The sequence below is a fragment of the Leptidea sinapis genome, chromosome 44 (genome assembly GCF_905404315.1).
Source record: "Leptidea sinapis chromosome 44, ilLepSina1.1, whole genome shotgun sequence".
In the NCBI taxonomy this organism is placed as follows: Eukaryota; Metazoa; Arthropoda; class Insecta; order Lepidoptera; family Pieridae; genus Leptidea; species Leptidea sinapis.
The window spans coordinates 6457465-6477909 of record NC_066308.1 but is presented as its reverse complement, the minus strand read 5'-3'; the positions used below and the strand labels follow the sequence as shown (position 1 = coordinate 6477909).

Below are 20445 nucleotides of genomic sequence, written 5' to 3'. Positions count from 1 at the left end.
GGTCATAAGGAATTCGAAAGCAAAATACATTTTATAATAATACATTATTTATATTCCTTTACTATTGTACAATATATTTTATACACACAAGTTTATGAAAACTAAAACTTATTTTTATAATGCTATAAGTATGCTGCTTTGAGCAATAAAATGTGTATCATAAAAACAGGACGGGTAAGTAAATTATCCTTAACAACTTTAACAGCTACTACCAGTGAACGCATATAAAAAAACATGGAAGCATTTCTGACGATTTAAAATAGCGCAACTAAAACTATAATACCGTCATAGGCCGGGCTTACAAACTGTTCGATTAGGCGATTGAGTGCGGTTGAATCCCTGTCAGACAGAGCAAACAGACATTTTTAAAACAAACAGGGTTTGTTCAATTTAAAATGCCTTCATGTGTTGTTAAGTGGTGTAGAAATCATACGGAATATCGTCCCAAGGGTTGTGGAATCAGTTTTCACGTGTAAGTACACTATTACTTAAAAACACAATGAAACATATTTTATGAGATGGATGGCATTATGCATACTGTGGTAGCACGTTTAACTAACATTATATTATACACCAAATATATTTTAATGTGACTTTTGCGCTAATAATCAACAGTAGATAGTATGACAAGACTGCTTCCATGTTTTATATGCGTACACTGGTTACTATGTACCTATAACCTACAGGATAACATAATTATTATTCATAAGATATTGACATAATCCATCAATAACTGATGCCCTAAAATACGACTCGATCTCATAATAATATGCAAATTCCAGCTTAAGCAAGACCATTATTAAAAGATTTTATGGTCAATTATCAAAATTTGTGTTCATTAGGTACCTATAGCATTTCTATAGGTATTCTTTACTTTATGTTAATTATGTATTAAAAAAGCGTTTAATTCATAATACTTTGTTGTCATTGTATTTTTTATATACGTGGGTAGATTTAAAAAATAATGTTCACAACATATTTTTTAGAGTCAGCCAATCTTATGCTATCTGAGCTATCTTTAATTAAATCTATAACGTTTGAAATCTTCACAAATTTTTATATGCTATTAAATGAGGTAGGTACCGAATTGATATACCTATACTAGACTATAAACATTATCACTTAGATCATTTGTACGTCCTAGATAGACTGTGACAGCTGTGAAAACGTCAAAAAAAGTTTAGAACTAAACTCTATTTCGAGCAATTCACGCACACCAACACAATGTCATACACATTGCGAGTGTAAGACGTAGCTTGTCACGCACACAAAACTAATATTCCTGGCCTGATTTTATCGGTTGTCTAACAGCAAGAGTCTCTATCTAGAGGTATAAATAATCTAAGCATTATTTATTGCTTTTCTGTGCCTGTTGATATCACTTGGTCAAACTTCATGCATAACCTTTTTAAATTTCTTCGCAATTATTTGTTTTTTTTTTCATATGGAGGGTACAGGCAAGGAGAATCATTTCATATTGAAGAAAAGTTGAACCACCCTAATTTAATGCTGTTTGACGGACACTTTTTCATATACACAGATGATTCTCTTTGCCTCTACCCTCCATAGTTTGCAGTCGATATGCGTCTGCTAGACGATTTGCCATCTGAATTCGATTTGTGATGGACATTGTTCCGTCACTTGATCTCCACGCGTTGAGAATGGTACTAATTGTACATATAACACACTAACGTCTGCCAGACATCATGGAGACGTTTGTATTACAATCATATATAATCTTATTATGACGTACTAGGTATGTCTACAGCATCTATCTACCTAACAATAATTTAGAGAAGCCTATATTATATCATTAGTTATTTTATATCTTAAGGCAACTCTGGTAAAAGCCATGCACAGAACTTAAGCGTTGAGAGAAATCTTGAATGGCACTGTTGTGGTCAGAGCGTATCATTTACTAAATATATCCGAAGCGCAAGGATTTCTCGTTTACAAATGGCTGACATGTATTTCTAAGCAATAATCAGACACATAGAAACACCATCCAGGTGAGAAAGTTAAGAACAGTTTATGTCATAGTGCAATAAAGTCGGGATAATTTTCAACTACCCGCAAAACAAAACGCAAAAAGAAGCTTATAAAAAAATTCAAACTTCAACAATTTATATTAATTTCATCATAGCTGCTAAAAATTCATCGAAAAAATAGATTTTTGTATAAATAGTAGTTATGCATTTATATCACACAATATGTAAACCATTTAAAACTTCATTATTATTTCACAATAAGGTTCAAATGGCCGTCACCTCTCTTACAATAGATTATAACTGAATACATAAAATAAAATAGCTATTATTATTTGACAATGACAACTTAAAAGTGAATGAGCAAAGTGGTCTACCTACTCAACACTAATGAAACCTATATCAGTGGAAAGCTTATTTTAAGTACTAATTTCGTTCTATGGAAGCACCGCTGTAAGTCTTGGGGTTCAAGAGATATCCGACAATTACAAAATACAGCCCCTTCTTTATTTATCAGTGTTACGGTTGAAAAAATTGTTTATAGCTGGTGCATGCAGGTGCGAGTGAGAGAGTACTTTCTTATTTACCTGCTTCCTCCATTCCACTTCCACCAATTCAAGTCTCACAGCTCATCTTAGCTTATCGTTGTGTACTGGGCGTTTCTTTGTTTGACCCTAGCTTATTAAACGGACTATTGAGTTTTATTTCTAACTGTGCGCGTTAACTATTTAGTGGACTTTTTTATTATTAAAATGGAAGAAAATAGACGAGAGTTATTTGTTGTGTGCAGCCGTTCTGTTTTGCGACAGCGTCGGCATTTTGTCGAAGAATATAAGAAAATTCCCATGCATTTAGATCTAAACGATAAACGTAATTTGAGTATGCACTTATTAGCTTCTCATTTCCACAGAGTGTTGGATAGGTAGACCAACGTTCATACATTTTTGCCCATTCTCCTTTGCAGATTGTAAAATTAAAAAAGGTCCAGCAATGGCCTTAAGCGCTTCAAAAAAGCATTGAAGCCTAAAATGGGTAATTTTAGACAAACTTAATATTTTGATATTTTTTGCATAACGTGCTGCTTCCATTCTTGATTTTAATGCATTTTTTTTTTTTTCAATACTATAATAAAATTTGTATCGCATTAATTATTAATATTATGTAGCATCATATGTTAAAATTTGCATAATATATTACAGACTAATACAAAACTAGGTACTTATATCATTTGTGCTACTTGATTTATCTGGACTTTCTGTTGCCATTACTAATGTCATCACTTAACATAAATTGATAATTATATTAAGGTCAATGTATCATTGTGCAGTCTGTATCCATATATTGAATTTTCAGAACCTCTTTTAAATTAATATTGCATAAAACCATCCCTCTTCACCAATTAATGTACGAGTCATTGGAAATGAACAGACAAATCCTCCCACTTTATAAGACTAATATTGATTTAATGATTTCTATTGTGGTTATATTTATGGTTTTCAATAAGTTAAGTATGTACATTATAATTGACCAATGCACGTATTTAGGTAAGAACTATTGTATAAATAATAAATAAACAACATAAGAATGACACAATGATGGTCCGAATGGAACAACCAGATATCACTGGGTATTTCCTTTCGAAATCAGCAAGTGCCCCAGGGCACTAGTTTTTTCAGATACACCAAAATCGAAATTGCCGTACGGCACACTATTCCCTCACCAAGTTTTAAACCTTATTTTGTTTGTAAGGTGGTTTATTTTCATGGTATTATAGCTTGTTTCAATAGCTTTGAGATACATTCACTCAAATCATACTAAGTATAAACAATCTATTAATACACGTAAAATAATACGCATTTATTGACCACTGCCAAAATCACGCCGATTGAGGCCTACCGCGGCGCCCAGATTGTTGCCGATTTCGGAAGGTTAAAGAGCGGTCGCGGTACAGAGACAATTTAGGGCATTGACCATTTAAGCCTTGCCTGCTTAAATTTTGATTACAAATTTAATTTTATTAATCCCAGAACTGAGGGATATCACTTTAAAAAAAACGATTGTTTAGATTTGAAATAGCGACATCTCATGTCGATTTCCTAATATGCAATTATGTTCAGAACCCAAGAGGGCGAGGGTTCAAGTCACACGTTCATAAATTTTGGTTACAAATTTAATTGTATTAATCATAGAATTCAAGGATATCACTGTAAAAATGCAAAATTATTAATTAAGACTGATTATATTTGCACAAAGAGAAGGCACAGAGTCCGATTTACTACTGTTGCCCGATCGCTCTTAATTCATTTACATAAAATTTATACATATATAAAACGAGATGTTTGGCTATACAATTAGTACGTTGTCTACTAACGAAGATATTACACGGCAGTAGTGATGCATGGCGAATTTGATTGACGCCCTATGGGACCTACACTAATAATTATTATGAGCAGTTAGTTCACTTCGACGACTGTGTTCATATGTTGTGGATGAGGCTTGAATTCTACCACTTCATTCCACACCAATTCTGCGAAAAAGTATATAACACTTTATTACATATATTTAAAGTATGTCACGTATACACATATACATGTTGACAACATTATTTTGACTTAGCCCCATTTTCCAACCTGGAGAGTATTGGGAATACGTTATCTGTAACTATTTTTGTTCACAACTTCCAAACTGTCATTGATGTACAGTGGCTGGCAAAATAAACATAAGTATTATTCGTTTAGAAGAGATGTACTAAAAACGTTACAAATATAATGACTTCGGAAATAACAATATAAAAACAATCTTATAACAGTGTTTTTAATTGTAGTTTTCGATAGAGTTTACCACTTCATACCAAAATTGACCAAATTTGTCTTTAGGTACTCTTATTAACATTTTATATAATGCTGATATGGTTGCCCTATAGAATATATTAAGCAATCATTTATAACTTCATTATCTGTAAACAAAGAATACATATTTTTTATGTGCCAATATAACAAATGTATCAAATCATAGTTACAAAAATATTTAAGAATACCTTTTAGACGAAATTCTCGGAACACTACCATAATTGTATTCCAGCAATCATTAAAATGTAAATGGATTGACTGATTGATTTAATTAATTATTATTAATTTGTAAAAAAAAATGACGATTATTGACAGACAAAAAATAGTTACGATAGTGTATTTCCATTATCCAACCTGGCAGAGGTTGGAAGATGTTGCATAAAGTTCCCAATTTCGTAGTTGGGAACGTCCGTTTCCAACCTAGCTTTCCCTACGTTGGAAAGCTCGTAAATTTTTTTTATATTAATTAAAGATGGCAGACATGTAATTGTTTTAATGTTTTTTTATTACTTTTTTTAATTTTAGTATTTTCTGGCCCTCGCAACAGTTACCCAGATGCTGAAAATCAGCGCTGCAGCCAATACTACTGGACTAAAGCTCAAGATGAGCATGGGCCTTATCTTTTGCCACGCGACATATTTAGTTAAGATAGGATTAGGAATATATCATTAAGTATTGACGTTGTAATTTTATGTGAGTGGCATGGAATAAATTTTTCTTATTCTTATTATTCTTAGCAATATGCAGAAGACTAACAAAGAAAATTAAGATGGAGAATCCTTTGCTTATCTATCCTCGTAGTAGGCCCGGTATCAACTAAAGAGGAGAGGAGAGGAGACGAGAGACGTGAGCTGTGCATAACGTTATATTTTTCTTGCGCGAGAGCACGGACGCCGCTCGGCCGCTTGATCGCTCGACATGGCACAAATTTGTATAGAAAAATGAGACATTCCTCTTCTCTTAGCTTGATTCATTTCCACCAAAGCTAAGCGGAGAAGTGAGGAAATAATGGAATCTGATAGGTTATCAAAATACATATCCTCTCCTCTTTGGTCTATACCGGGCCTTATATCCTAGCAGTGTTCCATGCTAACTATGGGCCTTAGGAAGCTCATTTTCGCTCAGAGGGCAATGGAGAGGGGTATACTCGCAGTTTCTCTGCGAGATCGAATCAGAAATGAGGAGATCCATAGGAGTCCCAAAGTCACATAGCTCAGATAACTATCTGGAAGACGTAGTGTTGGTAGACCCTCCACAAGATGGTAAAGATCGCCGCAATCGTTTGGATGAGGGCAGCGCATGACCGATCGTCATAGCGATGTTTGGGGGAGGAATTTGTCATGTGACGCAAAGGTTCTGTAACTCTTTCTATATATTTTAAAGAAAATATCCCGCGTCATAGATACTTTGTTGAGCTATTGTGTACATATAGCACTTGTATAAGTTTACTTGAATGTCGTTGAAGATAGGTGACCGTACAAGGTCCATCTATATCCCTTAATAAAAATAATAAAACAATATGTGTTTTGTTAAAATAATTTGTGTGTGTGCGTGCATTACTCAAAATAAAGGTTAACCGTCAACTTCCAAGTTTTTATGTAGGATTATATTTAAGGGAGTTATCGGGATTAGGGATAGACTATCATGACTCACCCTTCCACTTCTCCACTGGCAAGTCCATATCTTCGAAGCTCTGGTCGTAGGGCGCCGACACAGGCTCGTCGGTTGGGTCGGCGTACTGCGCTAGATATTCGTGCGCCAGCGCCTGCTCGGCTGTTATCCGCCTATCGAGATATACATACTGTTATATTACAAAAGAGTTACACAAGATAAAAGTTAAACTGGTTTAAAAAGTATCTAGCGAAGGCCCACTCACAACTAAATATGGCGAAAAAAAAACTAATAAATGACAGAGTGTGTGCCGACTATTCACATACAACGAAAGTAGGCAAAAGGAAGCTAATGAATGAAAGAGTATGTGGCGAGGGTCCACATACTACGAATGATGGTGAAAGAAAGATAATGAATGAAAGAGTATGTGGCGAGGGCACACATACTACGAATGATGGTGAAAGAAAGATAATGAATGAAAGAGTATGTGGCGAGGGCACACATACTACGAATGATGGTGAAAGAAAGATAATGAATGAAAGAGTATGTGGCGAGGGCACACATACTACGAATGATGGTGAAAGAAAGATAATGAATGAAAGAGTATGTGGCGAGGGCACACATACTACGAATGATGGTGAAAGAAAGATAATGAATGAAAGAGTATGTGGCGAGGGCACACATACTACGAATGATGGTGAAAGAAAGATAATGAATGAAAAAGTATGAGGCGACGGTCAACGAACTACGAATGATGGTGAAAGAAAGCTAATGAATGAAAAAGTATGTGGCGACGGTCAACGAACTACGAATGATGGTGAAAGAAAGCTAATGAATGAAAAAGTATGTGGCGACGGTCAACGAACTACGAATGATGGTGAAAGAAAGCTAATGAATGAAAAAGTATGTGGCGACGGTCAACGAACTACGAATGATGGTGAAAGAAAGCTAATGAATGAAAAAGTATGTGGCGACGGTCAACGAACTACGAATGATGGTGAAAGAAAGCTAATGAATGAAAAAGTATGTGGCGACGGTCAACGAACTACGAATGATGGTGAAAGAAAGCTAATGAATGAAAAAGTATGTGTCGACGGTCAACGAACTACTAATGATGGTGAAAGAAAGATAATGAATGAAAGAGTATGTGGCGAGGGCACACATACTACGAATGATGGTGAAAGAAAGATAATGAATGAAAGAGTATGTGGCGAGGGTCCACATACTACGAATGATGGTGAAAGAAAGCTAATGAATGAAAGAGTATGTGGCGAGGGCACACATACTACGAATGATGGTGAAAGAAAGATAATGAATGAAAGAGTATGTGGCGAGGGCACACATACTACGAATGATGGTGAAAGAAAGATAATGAATGAAAGAGTATGTGGCGAGGGCACACATACTACGAATGATGGTGAAAGAAAGATAATGAATGAAAGAGTATGTGGCGAGGGTCCACATACTACGAATGATGGTGAAAGAAAGCTAATGAATGAAAGAGTATGTGGCGAGGGCACACATACTACGAATGATGGTGAAAGAAAGATAATGAATGAAAGAGTATGTGGCGAGGGCACACATACTACGAATGATGGTGAAAGAAAGATAATGAATGAAAGAGTATGTGGCGAGGGCACACATACTACGAATGATGGTGAAAGAAAGATAATGAATGAAAGAGTATGTGGCGAGGGCACACATACTACGAATGATGGTGAAAGAAAGCTAATGAATGAAAGAGTATGTGGCGAGGGCACACATACTACGAATGATGGTGAAAGAAAGATAATGAATGAAAGAGTATGTGGCGAGGGCACACATACTACGAATGATGGTGAAAGAAAGATAATGAATGAAAGAGTATGTGGCGAGGGTCCACATACTACGAATGATGGTGAAGGAAAGCTAATGAATGAAAGAGTATGTGGCGGGGGCACACATACTACGAATGATGGTGAAAGAAAGATAATGAATGAAAGAATGTGTGGCGAGGGTCCACATACTACGAAAGATGGTGACAGAAAGCTAATGAATGAAAAAGTATGAGGCGACGGTCAACGAACTACGAATGATGGTGAAAGAAAGCTAATGAATGAAAAAGTATGTGGCGACGGTCAACGAACTACGAATGATGGTGAAAGAAAGCTAATGAATGAAAAAGTATGTGGCGACGGTCAACGAACTACTAATGATGGTGAAAGAAAGCTAATGAATGAAAAAGTATGTGGCGACGGTCAACGAACTACGAATGATGGTGAAAGAAAGCTAATGAATGAAAAAGTATGTGGCGACGGTCAACGAACTACGAATGATGGTGAAAGAAAGCTAATGAATGAAAAAGTATGTGGCGACGGTCAACGAACTACGAATGATGGTGAAAGAAAGCTAATGAATGAAAAAGTATGTGGCGACGGTCAACGAACTACGAATGATGGTGAAAGAAAGCTAATGAATGAAAAAGTATGTGTCGACGGTCAACGAACTACTAATGATGGTGAAAGAAAGATAATGAATGAAAGAGTATGTGGCGAGGGCACACATACTACGAATGATGGTGAAAGAAAGATAATGAATGAAAGAGTATGTGGCGAGGGTCCACATACTACGAATGATGGTGAAAGAAAGCTAATGAATGAAAGAGTATGTGGCGAGGGCACACATACTACGAATGATGGTGAAAGAAAGATAATGAATGAAAGAGTATGTGGCGAGGGCACACATACTACGAATGATGGTGAAAGAAAGATAATGAATGAAAGAGTATGTGGCGAGGGCACACATACTACGAATGATGGTGAAAGAAAGATAATGAATGAAAGAGTATGTGGCGAGGGCACACATACTACGAATGATGGTGAAAGAAAGATAATGAATGAAAGAGTATGTGGCGAGGGTCCACATACTACGAATGATGGTGAAGGAAAGCTAATGAATGAAAGAGTATGTGGCGGGGGCACACATACTACGAATGATGGTGAAAGAAAGATAATGAATGAAAGAATGTGTGGCGAGGGTCCACATACTACGAAAGATGGTGACAGAAAGCTAATGAATGAAAAAGTATGAGGCGACGGTCAACGAACTACGAATGATGGTGAAAGAAAGCTAATGAATGAAAAAGTATGTGGCGACGGTCAACGAACTACGAATGATGGTGAAAGAAAGCTAATGAATGAAAAAGTATGTGGCGACGGTCAACGAACTACGAATGATGGTGAAAGAAAGCTAATGAATGAAAAAGTATGTGGCGACGGTCAACGAACTACGAATGATGGTGAAAGAAAGCTAATGAATGAAAAAGTATGTGGCGACGGTCAACGAACTACGAATGATGGTGAAAGAAAGCTAATGAATGAAAAAGTATGTGGCGACGGTCAACGAACTACGAATGATGGTGAAAGAAAGCTAATGAATGAAAAAGTATGTGGCGACGGTCAACGAACTACGAATGATGGTGAAAGAAAGCTAATGAATGAAAAAGTATGTGTCGACGGTCAACGAACTACTAATGATGGTGAAAGAAAGATAATGAATGAAAGAGTATGTGGCGAGGGCACACATACTACGAATGATGGTGAAAGAAAGATAATGAATGAAAGAGTATGTGGCGAGGGTCCACATACTACGAATGATGGTGAAGGAAAGCTAATAGCTAATGAATGAAAGAGTATGTGGCGGGGGCACACATACTACGAATGATGGTGAAAGAAAGATAATGAATGAAAGAATGTGTGGCGAGGGTCCACATACTACGAAAGATGGTGACAGAAAGCTAATGAATGAAAAAGTATGAGGCGACGGTCAACGAACTACGAATGATGGTGAAAGAAAGCTAATGAATGAAAAAGTATGTGGCGACGGTCAACGAACTACGAATGATGGTGAAAGAAAGCTAATGAATGAAAAAGTATGTGGCGACGGTCAACGAACTACGAATGATGGTGAAAGAAAGCTAATGAATGAAAAAGTATGTGGCGACGGTCAACGAACTACGAATGATGGTGAAAGAAAGCTAATGAATGAAAAAGTATGTGGCGACGGTCAACGAACTACTAATGATGGTGAAAGAAAGCTAATGAATGAAAGAGTATGTGGCGACGATCCATACACAATAAAAGACGGCAAAAGAAAGCTAATGTGGAAAACAAGAAAGTGGCTAAAGAGTGTGTGCGTGAAAGAGATAGAGACAACAAAACAATTACGCGAATAGTTGTAATGCACTCACTATCTAAATTAACTAACAAATCCATTGGTAAAATATATTTTAAACATAATGCAATTTAGGAATAAATTCTGTTGCATCGTTTGGCTTACGCCCACTTCTTTCTGAGTATAACTGTCTTTATATTTCAAAAACGAGTTTAATATAAACAATTGGCCTCAAACTCGAGATCAATAACCAGAATGTTTAGCTTTGGTTAGAGGTGTAGGCGACAAGGTTGGCAAGTTGAAATAATATCGTGGGTGACACCGGCTCGCAGCTAAGCTTATGCCTTATAGTTCAATATTCTTGATTCATCATACAAGTAATCTATACTAATAATAATAAACGGAATCGATTACTCAATCACTCCAAAACGGTTGAGTGGATCTCAATGAAATTTGACACACACATATTATTATTATCTATACATAGTAATTATTTATTCCACCACAAAGGTATACAACAATAACATTCGTATTCGCCTCATTTATAGGCGAAAATGGCACGCTATTAAATCTAATTACTTAAGCATCAAAATAAAAATAAGAACTACAATATATTATATACCAACTAATATAATCTTATAAGGTTTGGTAAATCCGCGTTGACATACAAAATATAATTTATGGCTGCTCAAAGAATGAAAATTTCGGCATGAGAAAAAAAAGAATTACAGCTAAACAAAACCAAACTATACTGATATATCTTAATATATATATAAATTACGTGACACGTTGTTTGTCCGCGATGGACTCCTAAACTAATGAACGGATTTTAATGGGGATTACTTCATGGAGTGCAGTTTGGTCCAACTTGAGAGATAGGATAGGTTTTGTTTCGATTTGGGACCCATAATTATTTTTATTTTCAATATTTATTTTGTAAAGAAATATTTTCTATGAGAGAATTTAGTAACGCGCGGTTTGACAGTTCCGCTGTGAAACAATTTCATTATAACAACAGGGAGCATTTTTTACGAAATAATTCTTGATATTTTGAAATAAATTATTATTGGCAAATTCCTATAAAACAGTATTTTTTATTATCTACAGAACAACGTCTGTAGGGTCAGCTAGTCTTAATATAAATTAACACAAAAATAGATCGAGGTCATCCCACCCTGGAAAGAACCGTTTTTTTAATGAAAATATTGATGGTAATTGATACGCCCTGCCCATTACAATGCAGTGCCGCTCAGGATTCTTGAAAAGCCCAAAAATTCTGAGCGGCACTACAATTGTGCTCGTCACCTTGAGACATAAGATGTTAAGTCTCATTTGTCCAGTAATTTCACTAGCTACGAAGCCCTTCAGACCGAAACACAGTAATTTTTACACATTACTGCTTCACGGCAGAAATAGTCGCCGTTGTGGTACCCATAAACTAGCCGGCATCCTGTGCAAAGAAGCCTCCTGCCACTGGTGTAAAATGGTGTAAATTGTGATCAAATATGTCGATGTAATGTAATGTTATCACAATAAAACTGAATATTGAAGAGAATACTTGTTGTGTGTTCTAGAAATTTTGTATGTATGTATGTGCGGGCAAAATGCTAACACGATTGAAAATACTTGATTCAAATTTTGTATGAATATCAACAAGAGGTCAGAACGATATACGCTAGATGCAGACATAGTATTTTAGCTGCTTTATATCATAAAACATCTTAATAAATATATACAAATCATAATAACATAATATTTAAACACTATCACACCCTATTACACACAATAAAACTACGTATAAAAAAACCGACTTCAAAAACTAACTAAAAATTTAACTTAATACACCTCTTAAGCAAACCTTTACCTTTAATATTAATAAAATACTATTATTTGTATGTGCTACATATAGGCGCGCCCATAATCTAGCCGGCATCCTGTGCAAAGGTGACTCCCACTGGTATGTCATTTTGTGTGCACGCACACTGCATTGCTCAAAATAGAGGTTAACTATCCAACCTCAATGTATCACAGTGTATCTAGATCAATAAAGCTTTTAAGATTATATTCTAAAAACTCACTTATCAGAGTCCAACTCGAGCATGAGTTCCAATAAATTGACTGCCAACGGGTTTGCTCCGCGGAACACTTCCTTGAAGTCACGCCGTTTCAACGATGGCAACGATTGAATATAATTACGTGCCTGAAAGAAAACATCACATCACATCATCAGCCGGAAGACGTCCACTGCTGGACAAAGGCCTCCCCCTAAGATTTCCACAACGATCGGTCCTGCGCTGCCCTCATTTAACCTAATCCGGCGATCTTGACCAGATCGTCGGTCCATCTTCTGGGGGGCCTACCAACACTGCGTCTTCCGGTACGTGGTCGCCATTCGAAGACTTTACTGCCCCATCTGTCTATCTTACTATGTACCCTGCCTACTATCACTTCAGTTTCGCAATCAGTTGGGCGGTGTCGGTGACTTTGGTTGTCCTACGGATCTCCTCATATCTGATTCGATCTCGCAGGGAAACTCCGAGCATAGCCCTCTCCATGGCCCTCTGAGCGACCATGAATGAGCTTTCTCATAAGGCCCATAGTTAGCGACCACGTATACATAATAATAAAGTAAAACATAATATAATGTAATTATCAAAACATAGCATCGTTAACATCAAGTGCTTTGAATTACTAAAAAGCAACATTCAAACAATATTTTGATACAGTGAGCCAAAATATTATGAAGGTGTCATTCTCTTAAAATAATTATGTTTAAGAAGTGTCTTACGTTACTGCATACATTTAAAAGGCATTTATATTCTCTAAATTGTTTGCTGTGATATTATACTCTTTGCCGTCAATTAAATCACTTTGAAAATAAATGGCGCGCTGTTCTCTAGAAAAAACGGAGCAAGATAAGAACCCTATGATGTCCTTACGGCCGCCTGTCTGTCAAGACCCTTTATCTCGGGAACGCGTAGAGGTATCGAGTTGAAATTAAAATATACGATATGTCAGATGCTGTGAAAAAATGATACTCAGTTAATGTAAAAATGTATATTTCGACACTATGAAAAGACTTGTCCGTAAGTGGACTTTTAATATTTTTATTTTTTTTTAAACTTTATAATTCAAAGTTTTTTAGATTAAGGCCTTCCAATCTAGCCATATATGATATTAAAATGATTTTAAACACCTGCGTTTTTATGTTTATTTTAGTATGGATTCGATGATTTTTTTGTTTTATTGTAAAAATAACATTCGCTGATATTTTTTATCATTTAAAATGTTTTTTTATTTAAAATAAATAAACATACTTTTTGTATGTACTTATTGAATTTGTACATGCTAGCAATACACTCAAATTTTTATTTTTTTCCAAAGCTTTCTCTTAAAGATACATTATTCTGTTATATCTCAAAGGGTTTACATAGCGTTTTCGTTGAAAACTCCCAGACGGATTATTTTTTTGGTGTCGCCTCCAACAAATATCGTTCATGTGTACAAATAAGTTTACATAAACTTAACAAATTACATACTAAAACCCTCCTCGAGAATCACGCTACACAGCAGGAAAATCGCTGCAGTAGTTTATGAGTTTATCGCGAACAGCCAGACAGACAGACGCGGCGGAGGACTTTGTTTTATAATATGTAGTGCCAGGCTGACGAACCGCTATTATAAGGGAAAAATTTCATCTTAAGCTTACAACCTCTGTACTATACGGCCGGCACACAGTCTTGAGCGGTGTTATTGAATGCGCTTAAAAATGTCTCACTGGCAAAAGACGCAAGACGTTTTTTAGGCCTTAAGTTATTTATCGTAACAACAGCAAGGACAAAACATAGGAAAAATATCTCGTATGAAACAATTGCCAAAACAAACACAAACCAGCATTTTATGATGAGGCAAAGTTATATGAATGTAAAAAATAATTCTTTAACTTATCTAATTTTGAATATATCAGTTAAAATGCCTACTTAACATGATAAATGAGTAATTAGTTTGTTAAAATTATATGTAGGTAAGTTTCTTTAGAATATCTTGCAGGTTGTAATTTTTTATGCATAATCACGGAGTAGTAAAAAGAAGGACTCCGCGCCGTGATATTAGCAAGTGAAGCACCGTTATGCTAGTGTGTGTGCGGTTACGGGGGATACTAGTTACACAATTTTTTCTCCCTTAAATAATCATATATCCACAAATACTTTTATATTATTGTTTTTACACTTTTTCACAACGCACTGTTATACCCCAGTTATGTAGGTATTAATGCTGACTTAATTGCTATTCCATCTCAACCAGCATTATTGGATCAGTAATATAAGCCCTAGCTGCGCGCGGGCAGCCAGTTCGTGCTCGCTTCTCATAAGTTACGGTTCTGCCCAAGGGTCTCTAAAACTATTATTGTATAATCAAGTCTTCATATTCCTTATAATATATTATATTTCTTTGTGTTAAATAAATGTTTTTTTTAAAAAGCGAACTCAAAAGAGACCCATAACATTTTTGGTGGCAGCGGTGGGATACGGAAATCCCCAGTGACCTTAAACTATTCATAAACCAATAAAAATCATTACTCATAAAAGTGTGAATCTGTGATCGTGAAAAGTGTTATTCATCGTGTAATCAAAAAAATCCCCAGTGATCTTAAACCCAATAAATCAAAAATCGCTATTCATAAAACCGCGAACCTGTGATTGTGAAAAGTGTTATTCATTGTGTAATCAAAATCTCCAGTAATCTTAAATCATATACAATCCAATAAATCAAAAGTCTCTATCCACAAAATCGTGAACCTGTGATCGTGCAGTGTCGTTCATCGTGCAACTTGCAACACAATCGTCGTGAAGGACTGAAGAGTCAGCATTTCGGGAATCACGTCTTATCGCATCAATGCTCGAGGCATTCGCCGTATTAGCCGCCTTATCGTAAGTCTTTTGTCATTGTTTTGTCTAGAGCTGTTTATTAGGGTCCCTCCAGACTATTTGTTAAAATTATTATAATCAATTAGTTTGTTAACTATTTTACAAGATCTTATATATTTTATGTCAAGCATCATTACACCTGCGACGTGTCGCGTGACGTAATATGCCCAAAGTCTCCAAGGTTGAAGATACTAAATTAAATATTAACATCCCCGAAGTGGACGAGGCCTCCACCGATCTAACTAAATCACCAATACATTCGCCAAGAATCACTAGAGCCACTCTCGCAGCAACAGTCATGGCTGAATTAGACCTAAATACCCTATTTAAATTTATTAAACCTTACGACGGCAGCCGGGAATCAGTCAATTCATTTATAATTAATTCTAATAACGCATATGAGCTAGCTTCCGACTCACAAAGACCAGTTCTTTTTAAATATATTCTTAGCCAGTTGCATGGAAAGGCAGAAATTGCTTGCTCTATAAAGGAATTCACATCCTGGGATCAACTCAGAGAATTTCTTAAAACCCAGTTTTGTGAACGCAAACATTATTCACATCTTCTTACGGACTTACAAGAAAGTAGGCAGAACCCACAGGAAAACGTTAGCCAGTATTCGCTTCGAGTGGAAACTTGCCTCTCACAATTATTAACCGAAATTTCCTTGTCTAACACTAAAGCTAAAGAGTTACCTGGTCGTACAGCCGCTATGGAGGATCTTGCCCTCCACCATTTCCTTATGGGCCTTCAACCACGGGTCTCGAACATTGTGAGATGCAGGTCGCCTAAGAATCTTAACGAGGCCATAAACCTCGCGATATCTGAAGAGAGAATTCAACAAAGTATTTTCAAGAGAAATCCTAATAATGAGCACAAACCAAAACCTTTGAATCAGTATCGGCAACCACAAAGGTCACCAAATCCAAACACCAATTCACAGCCTTCAACTTCTAATTTTCGGGGATCAACAATCCCATCATCAAGTATCATTTGCCGATACTGTAAAATACCGGGTCACGATATATCAGTGTGTCGGAAACGCGACTATAACAATCGTTTCCGTAACCAACAAAATACCTTTCAGAAACAAGGGCCTCTCAGACCACCCTCACGTGTCAATTTCCTTCAAAACACATCTAGTGAAGCCTATGGCCAAGACGAGGTTGATGATGCTCAACCCGGTCAAGGTCAGGATTTAAACTAAGGCCTGGCCCGCGCTTGTGCCGTCCGGGCCGGAGATCTTCCAAAATCGACACAACACTCAAAATTCACAAATTCCTACCACGTACTAACCGACAGGGTAGCCAGCCCCAAACCGACAGTACTATTCACCTTAAATCCAACACTAACCGACAGGGTAACCAGCCCCAAACTGACAGTGTTACTACCATCTTACCATGTACTAACCGACAGGGTAGCCAGCCCCAAACTGACAGTACTACTCACCTTAAATCCAACACTAACCGACAGGGTAACCAGCCCCAAACTGACAGTGTTACTACCATCTTACCATGTACTAACCGACAGGGTAGCCAGCCCCAAACTGACAGTACTACTCACCTTAAATTCAACACTAACCGACAGGGTAACCAGCCCCAAACTGATAGTGTTACTACCATCTTACCATGTACTAACCGACAGGGTAGCCAGCCCCAAACTGACAGTACTACTCACCTTAAATCCAACACTAACCGACAGGGTAACCAGCCCCAAACTGACAGTGTTACTACTATCTTACCATGTACTAACCGACAGGGTAACCAGCCCCAAATTGACAGTACTATTCACCCTAAAACCAACATCAACCAACAGGGTAGCCAGCCCCAAACCGACGATGTCTCCAATTTCATGTCTAGCCCAAATCAAGGAAACACTCACAATCAAAATATTTACGAAGTAAATATAGACACAACTAAAAGGTTGTTACCACACGTTCTTTTAAACACGCAAGTTTCACATGTTCCCCTTACGCTCTTAGTTGACTCAGGATCAGCTATATCACTAATAAAACAGTCCAGTATATTATATAAACAACATCTAAAACGGGAATCGATTAATATTAAAGGAATTGATCCAGGTGAGGAAACTACACCAACACTTGGCCATTTTGGTCTAAAATTACAGCTGGCCGAAAAGAAAACGATTTGTCATAGGTTTCATGTCATATCGAATATAAATTTACCATATGATGGCATTATAGGTACCGACCTCCTTACATCATTCAGCTGTAACATCGACTATGACACAGACATTTTGAAAATAGGTAATTTTAAAATACCACTTCATTTTTATGATCCATACTATGTAATTCCACCTCGTACAGAGACTGTGATCGAGTGTTCAATTCAAAACACTGACCTTAAAGAAGGCCTAATCCTGGATCAACATCTTTCCCATAACCTACTTCTATCCAACTGCATAGTAAGAGTCAAAGATAACAAACGTGTTAACGTAACGGTCGCAAACATATCGGAATCCCCTATAACCATTAATCCAAACTTGAAACTTAATCTTGAACCCCTATATCCCTCAGCCTTGCAAATTAACAGTACCTTTACCGAGCTCGTTGACCGAACTACAGAAGTAATAAACTCTTTAAGGACTGGTCATTTAAATCATGAGGAATCCCAAGCTCTAATTGAACTCTGCTCACAGTACTCCGACATATTCCATCTACCCAATGATCAGCTCACTTATACTACTGCACTTAATCATCGAATCAAAACGAGCTCCGATGTTCCAGTTCACACAAAATCATATAGGTTCCCTGAATGTCATAAGAAAGAAGTCGAAACCCAAATTGATAAAATGCTTAACCAAAATATTATAAAACCATCATCATCACCCTGGAGCTCACCGATCTGGATCGTACCTAAAAAGGCCGATTCCCAGGGGCAACGCAAATGGAGAATTGTAATTGATTATAGGAAACTAAACGACATTACAATTGGGGAAACATATCCAATTCCCCAAATTTCAGAAATCCTGGACCAGTTAGGGAAAAGTAAGTACTTTACTACTCTCGACTTGGCTTCGGGCTTTCATCAGATCCTCATTTCCCCAGATGACGCACCCAAAACAGCCTTTTCAGTGCCTCAGGGCCATTTTCAATTTACTAGGATGCCATTCGGCCTTAAAAATGCGCCTTCAACTTTCCAAAAATTGATGAATAATTGTCTCTCTGGTCTCCAAGGTACTAGATGCTTCGTATACCTGGATGATATAGTTATCTACTCTTATGATCTAGCTTCACATATAAAAAACCTTACATCTGTTTTTGATAGACTCCGAAATTTCAATTTAAAATTACAACCTGAAAAATGTGAGTTTCTCCGTAAAGAAGTTGCCTATTTGGGGCACATCATTAGTGAAGAAGGCGTTAAACCGAATCCCGAAAAGACTAGATCAGTCTCCGAATTCCCAACTCCAAAATCCCCCAAGGATATAAAATCCTTTCTTGGGTTAGTATCGTATTACCGAAGGTTCATTCCCGATTTCGCTAAATTGGCCAAACCACTAACTTCTCTCCTAAAAAAGGACACTTCTTTCAGCTGGAATAATGAACAGCAATTGGCTTTTGAGTCACTCAAAAACAAATTGATTACTGCACCGATACTAGCTTACCCGGATTTCACAGAGCCATTTCTTTTAACTTGCGATGCCTCAAACTTTGCTATCTCTGCTATCCTATCCCAAGGTAACGTAGGACAGGACCGTCCAATTGCCTATGCATCTCGTACACTTAATAAAGCAGAGTGTAATTATAGTGTCACCGAGAAGGAGTGTCTAGCCATAATTTTTGGCACAAAAGTCTTTAGACCGTATCTGTATGGTCATCGTTTCAAAATTTTAACCGACCATAAACCACTACAATGGCTATTTAATTGTAAAGACCCGGGATCTAGACTCATCCGTTGGCGACTAAAACTCGAAGAATTCGAGTACGATATTCAGTATAAAAAAGGCAGAACCAATTCCAATGCAGACGCTCTCTCTCGTTTTCCTGTGAATCCAATTCAATCGACAAACCCCACAACAACTAACCCGAACGCCGAACAAAGATCACAAAATCTCGATAGAGATTTAATGGACCTACTCATCTCTCCACCCTCATTTAATCCTGAGGAAGATTTATTAAATCCACCTTCCAATATTCCTGACACCTTAAGGGATGAAATTGAACACGAACTACTTGACTTACCTCTTCAAAACTTAACTGACTTACCTCAACAAGAATCAGCTGACTTACCCCAATTAAACTTAGACGATCTACCCGACTGTTTAATAGAACAAAGTACACCTGAAGTCCAGGTACATGATCCTATACCATCCACTAGTACATCCCCGGATGTGCCAATTGACGATTACTCAACCTTCCTAAAATCAATATCAAATAAGGATAAGACCTTCGACACTTGTATCGAAGAACGCAATGAAAGTTTGTTGAAAAGCCCATCAAAAATAATCCTAATCCCCACTTCAATTGACTTGGATGAATCAAACCCGTACATCTCAGAAATCCTAGGCAACTCAGAAAATTCCGATACTATTACTAGCAGTGAAAAGGAATTATTCAAATTTATAAAAATAAATAACGGCAACAAAATTTATTACCTCTTATTCACCAGAGTTCATCACTTTGATAATGCTACATATCCTGAAATCTATGAAACATTTAAACATATTAGAAACGAATTACTAGTAATTGAAAATATCTCCGAAATTAGCATTTCTGATTTGAAAAACCCATTTGAAAAACATTCCTTTATTAAAATCTATAATATGTTGAGTTATTTATTCCATGAAACAAACATAAAAATAGTTATCTATCATAATAATATTATATATCCTTCCCCATCCGAAATAAAGAAAATTATGTATGAAAACCACGACATCCCCGCGGCAGGTCATTTGGGA

At 36.7% G+C, this 20445-nt stretch overlaps 1 protein-coding gene across 3 annotated transcripts in view; it reads right to left on the bottom strand.

Annotated features, from left to right (window-relative positions):
• Positions 1-29: 29 nt before the first annotated feature.
• Positions 30-20445, bottom strand: part of LOC126977284 (mitogen-activated protein kinase p38b-like) — a 33084-nt gene continuing 12668 nt past the window's right edge. For all 3 annotated transcript variants that reach the window (XM_050826048.1, XM_050826047.1, XM_050826046.1), the window contains 3 exons: positions 12676-12797; positions 6488-6618; positions 30-4512 (listed from right to left, as the gene is read on the bottom strand). In XM_050826048.1, the coding sequence (XP_050682005.1) occupies positions 4439-4512; positions 6488-6618; positions 12676-12797 (327 nt within the window). In that variant the 3' untranslated portion in view covers positions 30-4438. The remainder of the gene's footprint in view (positions 4513-6487; positions 6619-12675; positions 12798-20445) is intronic.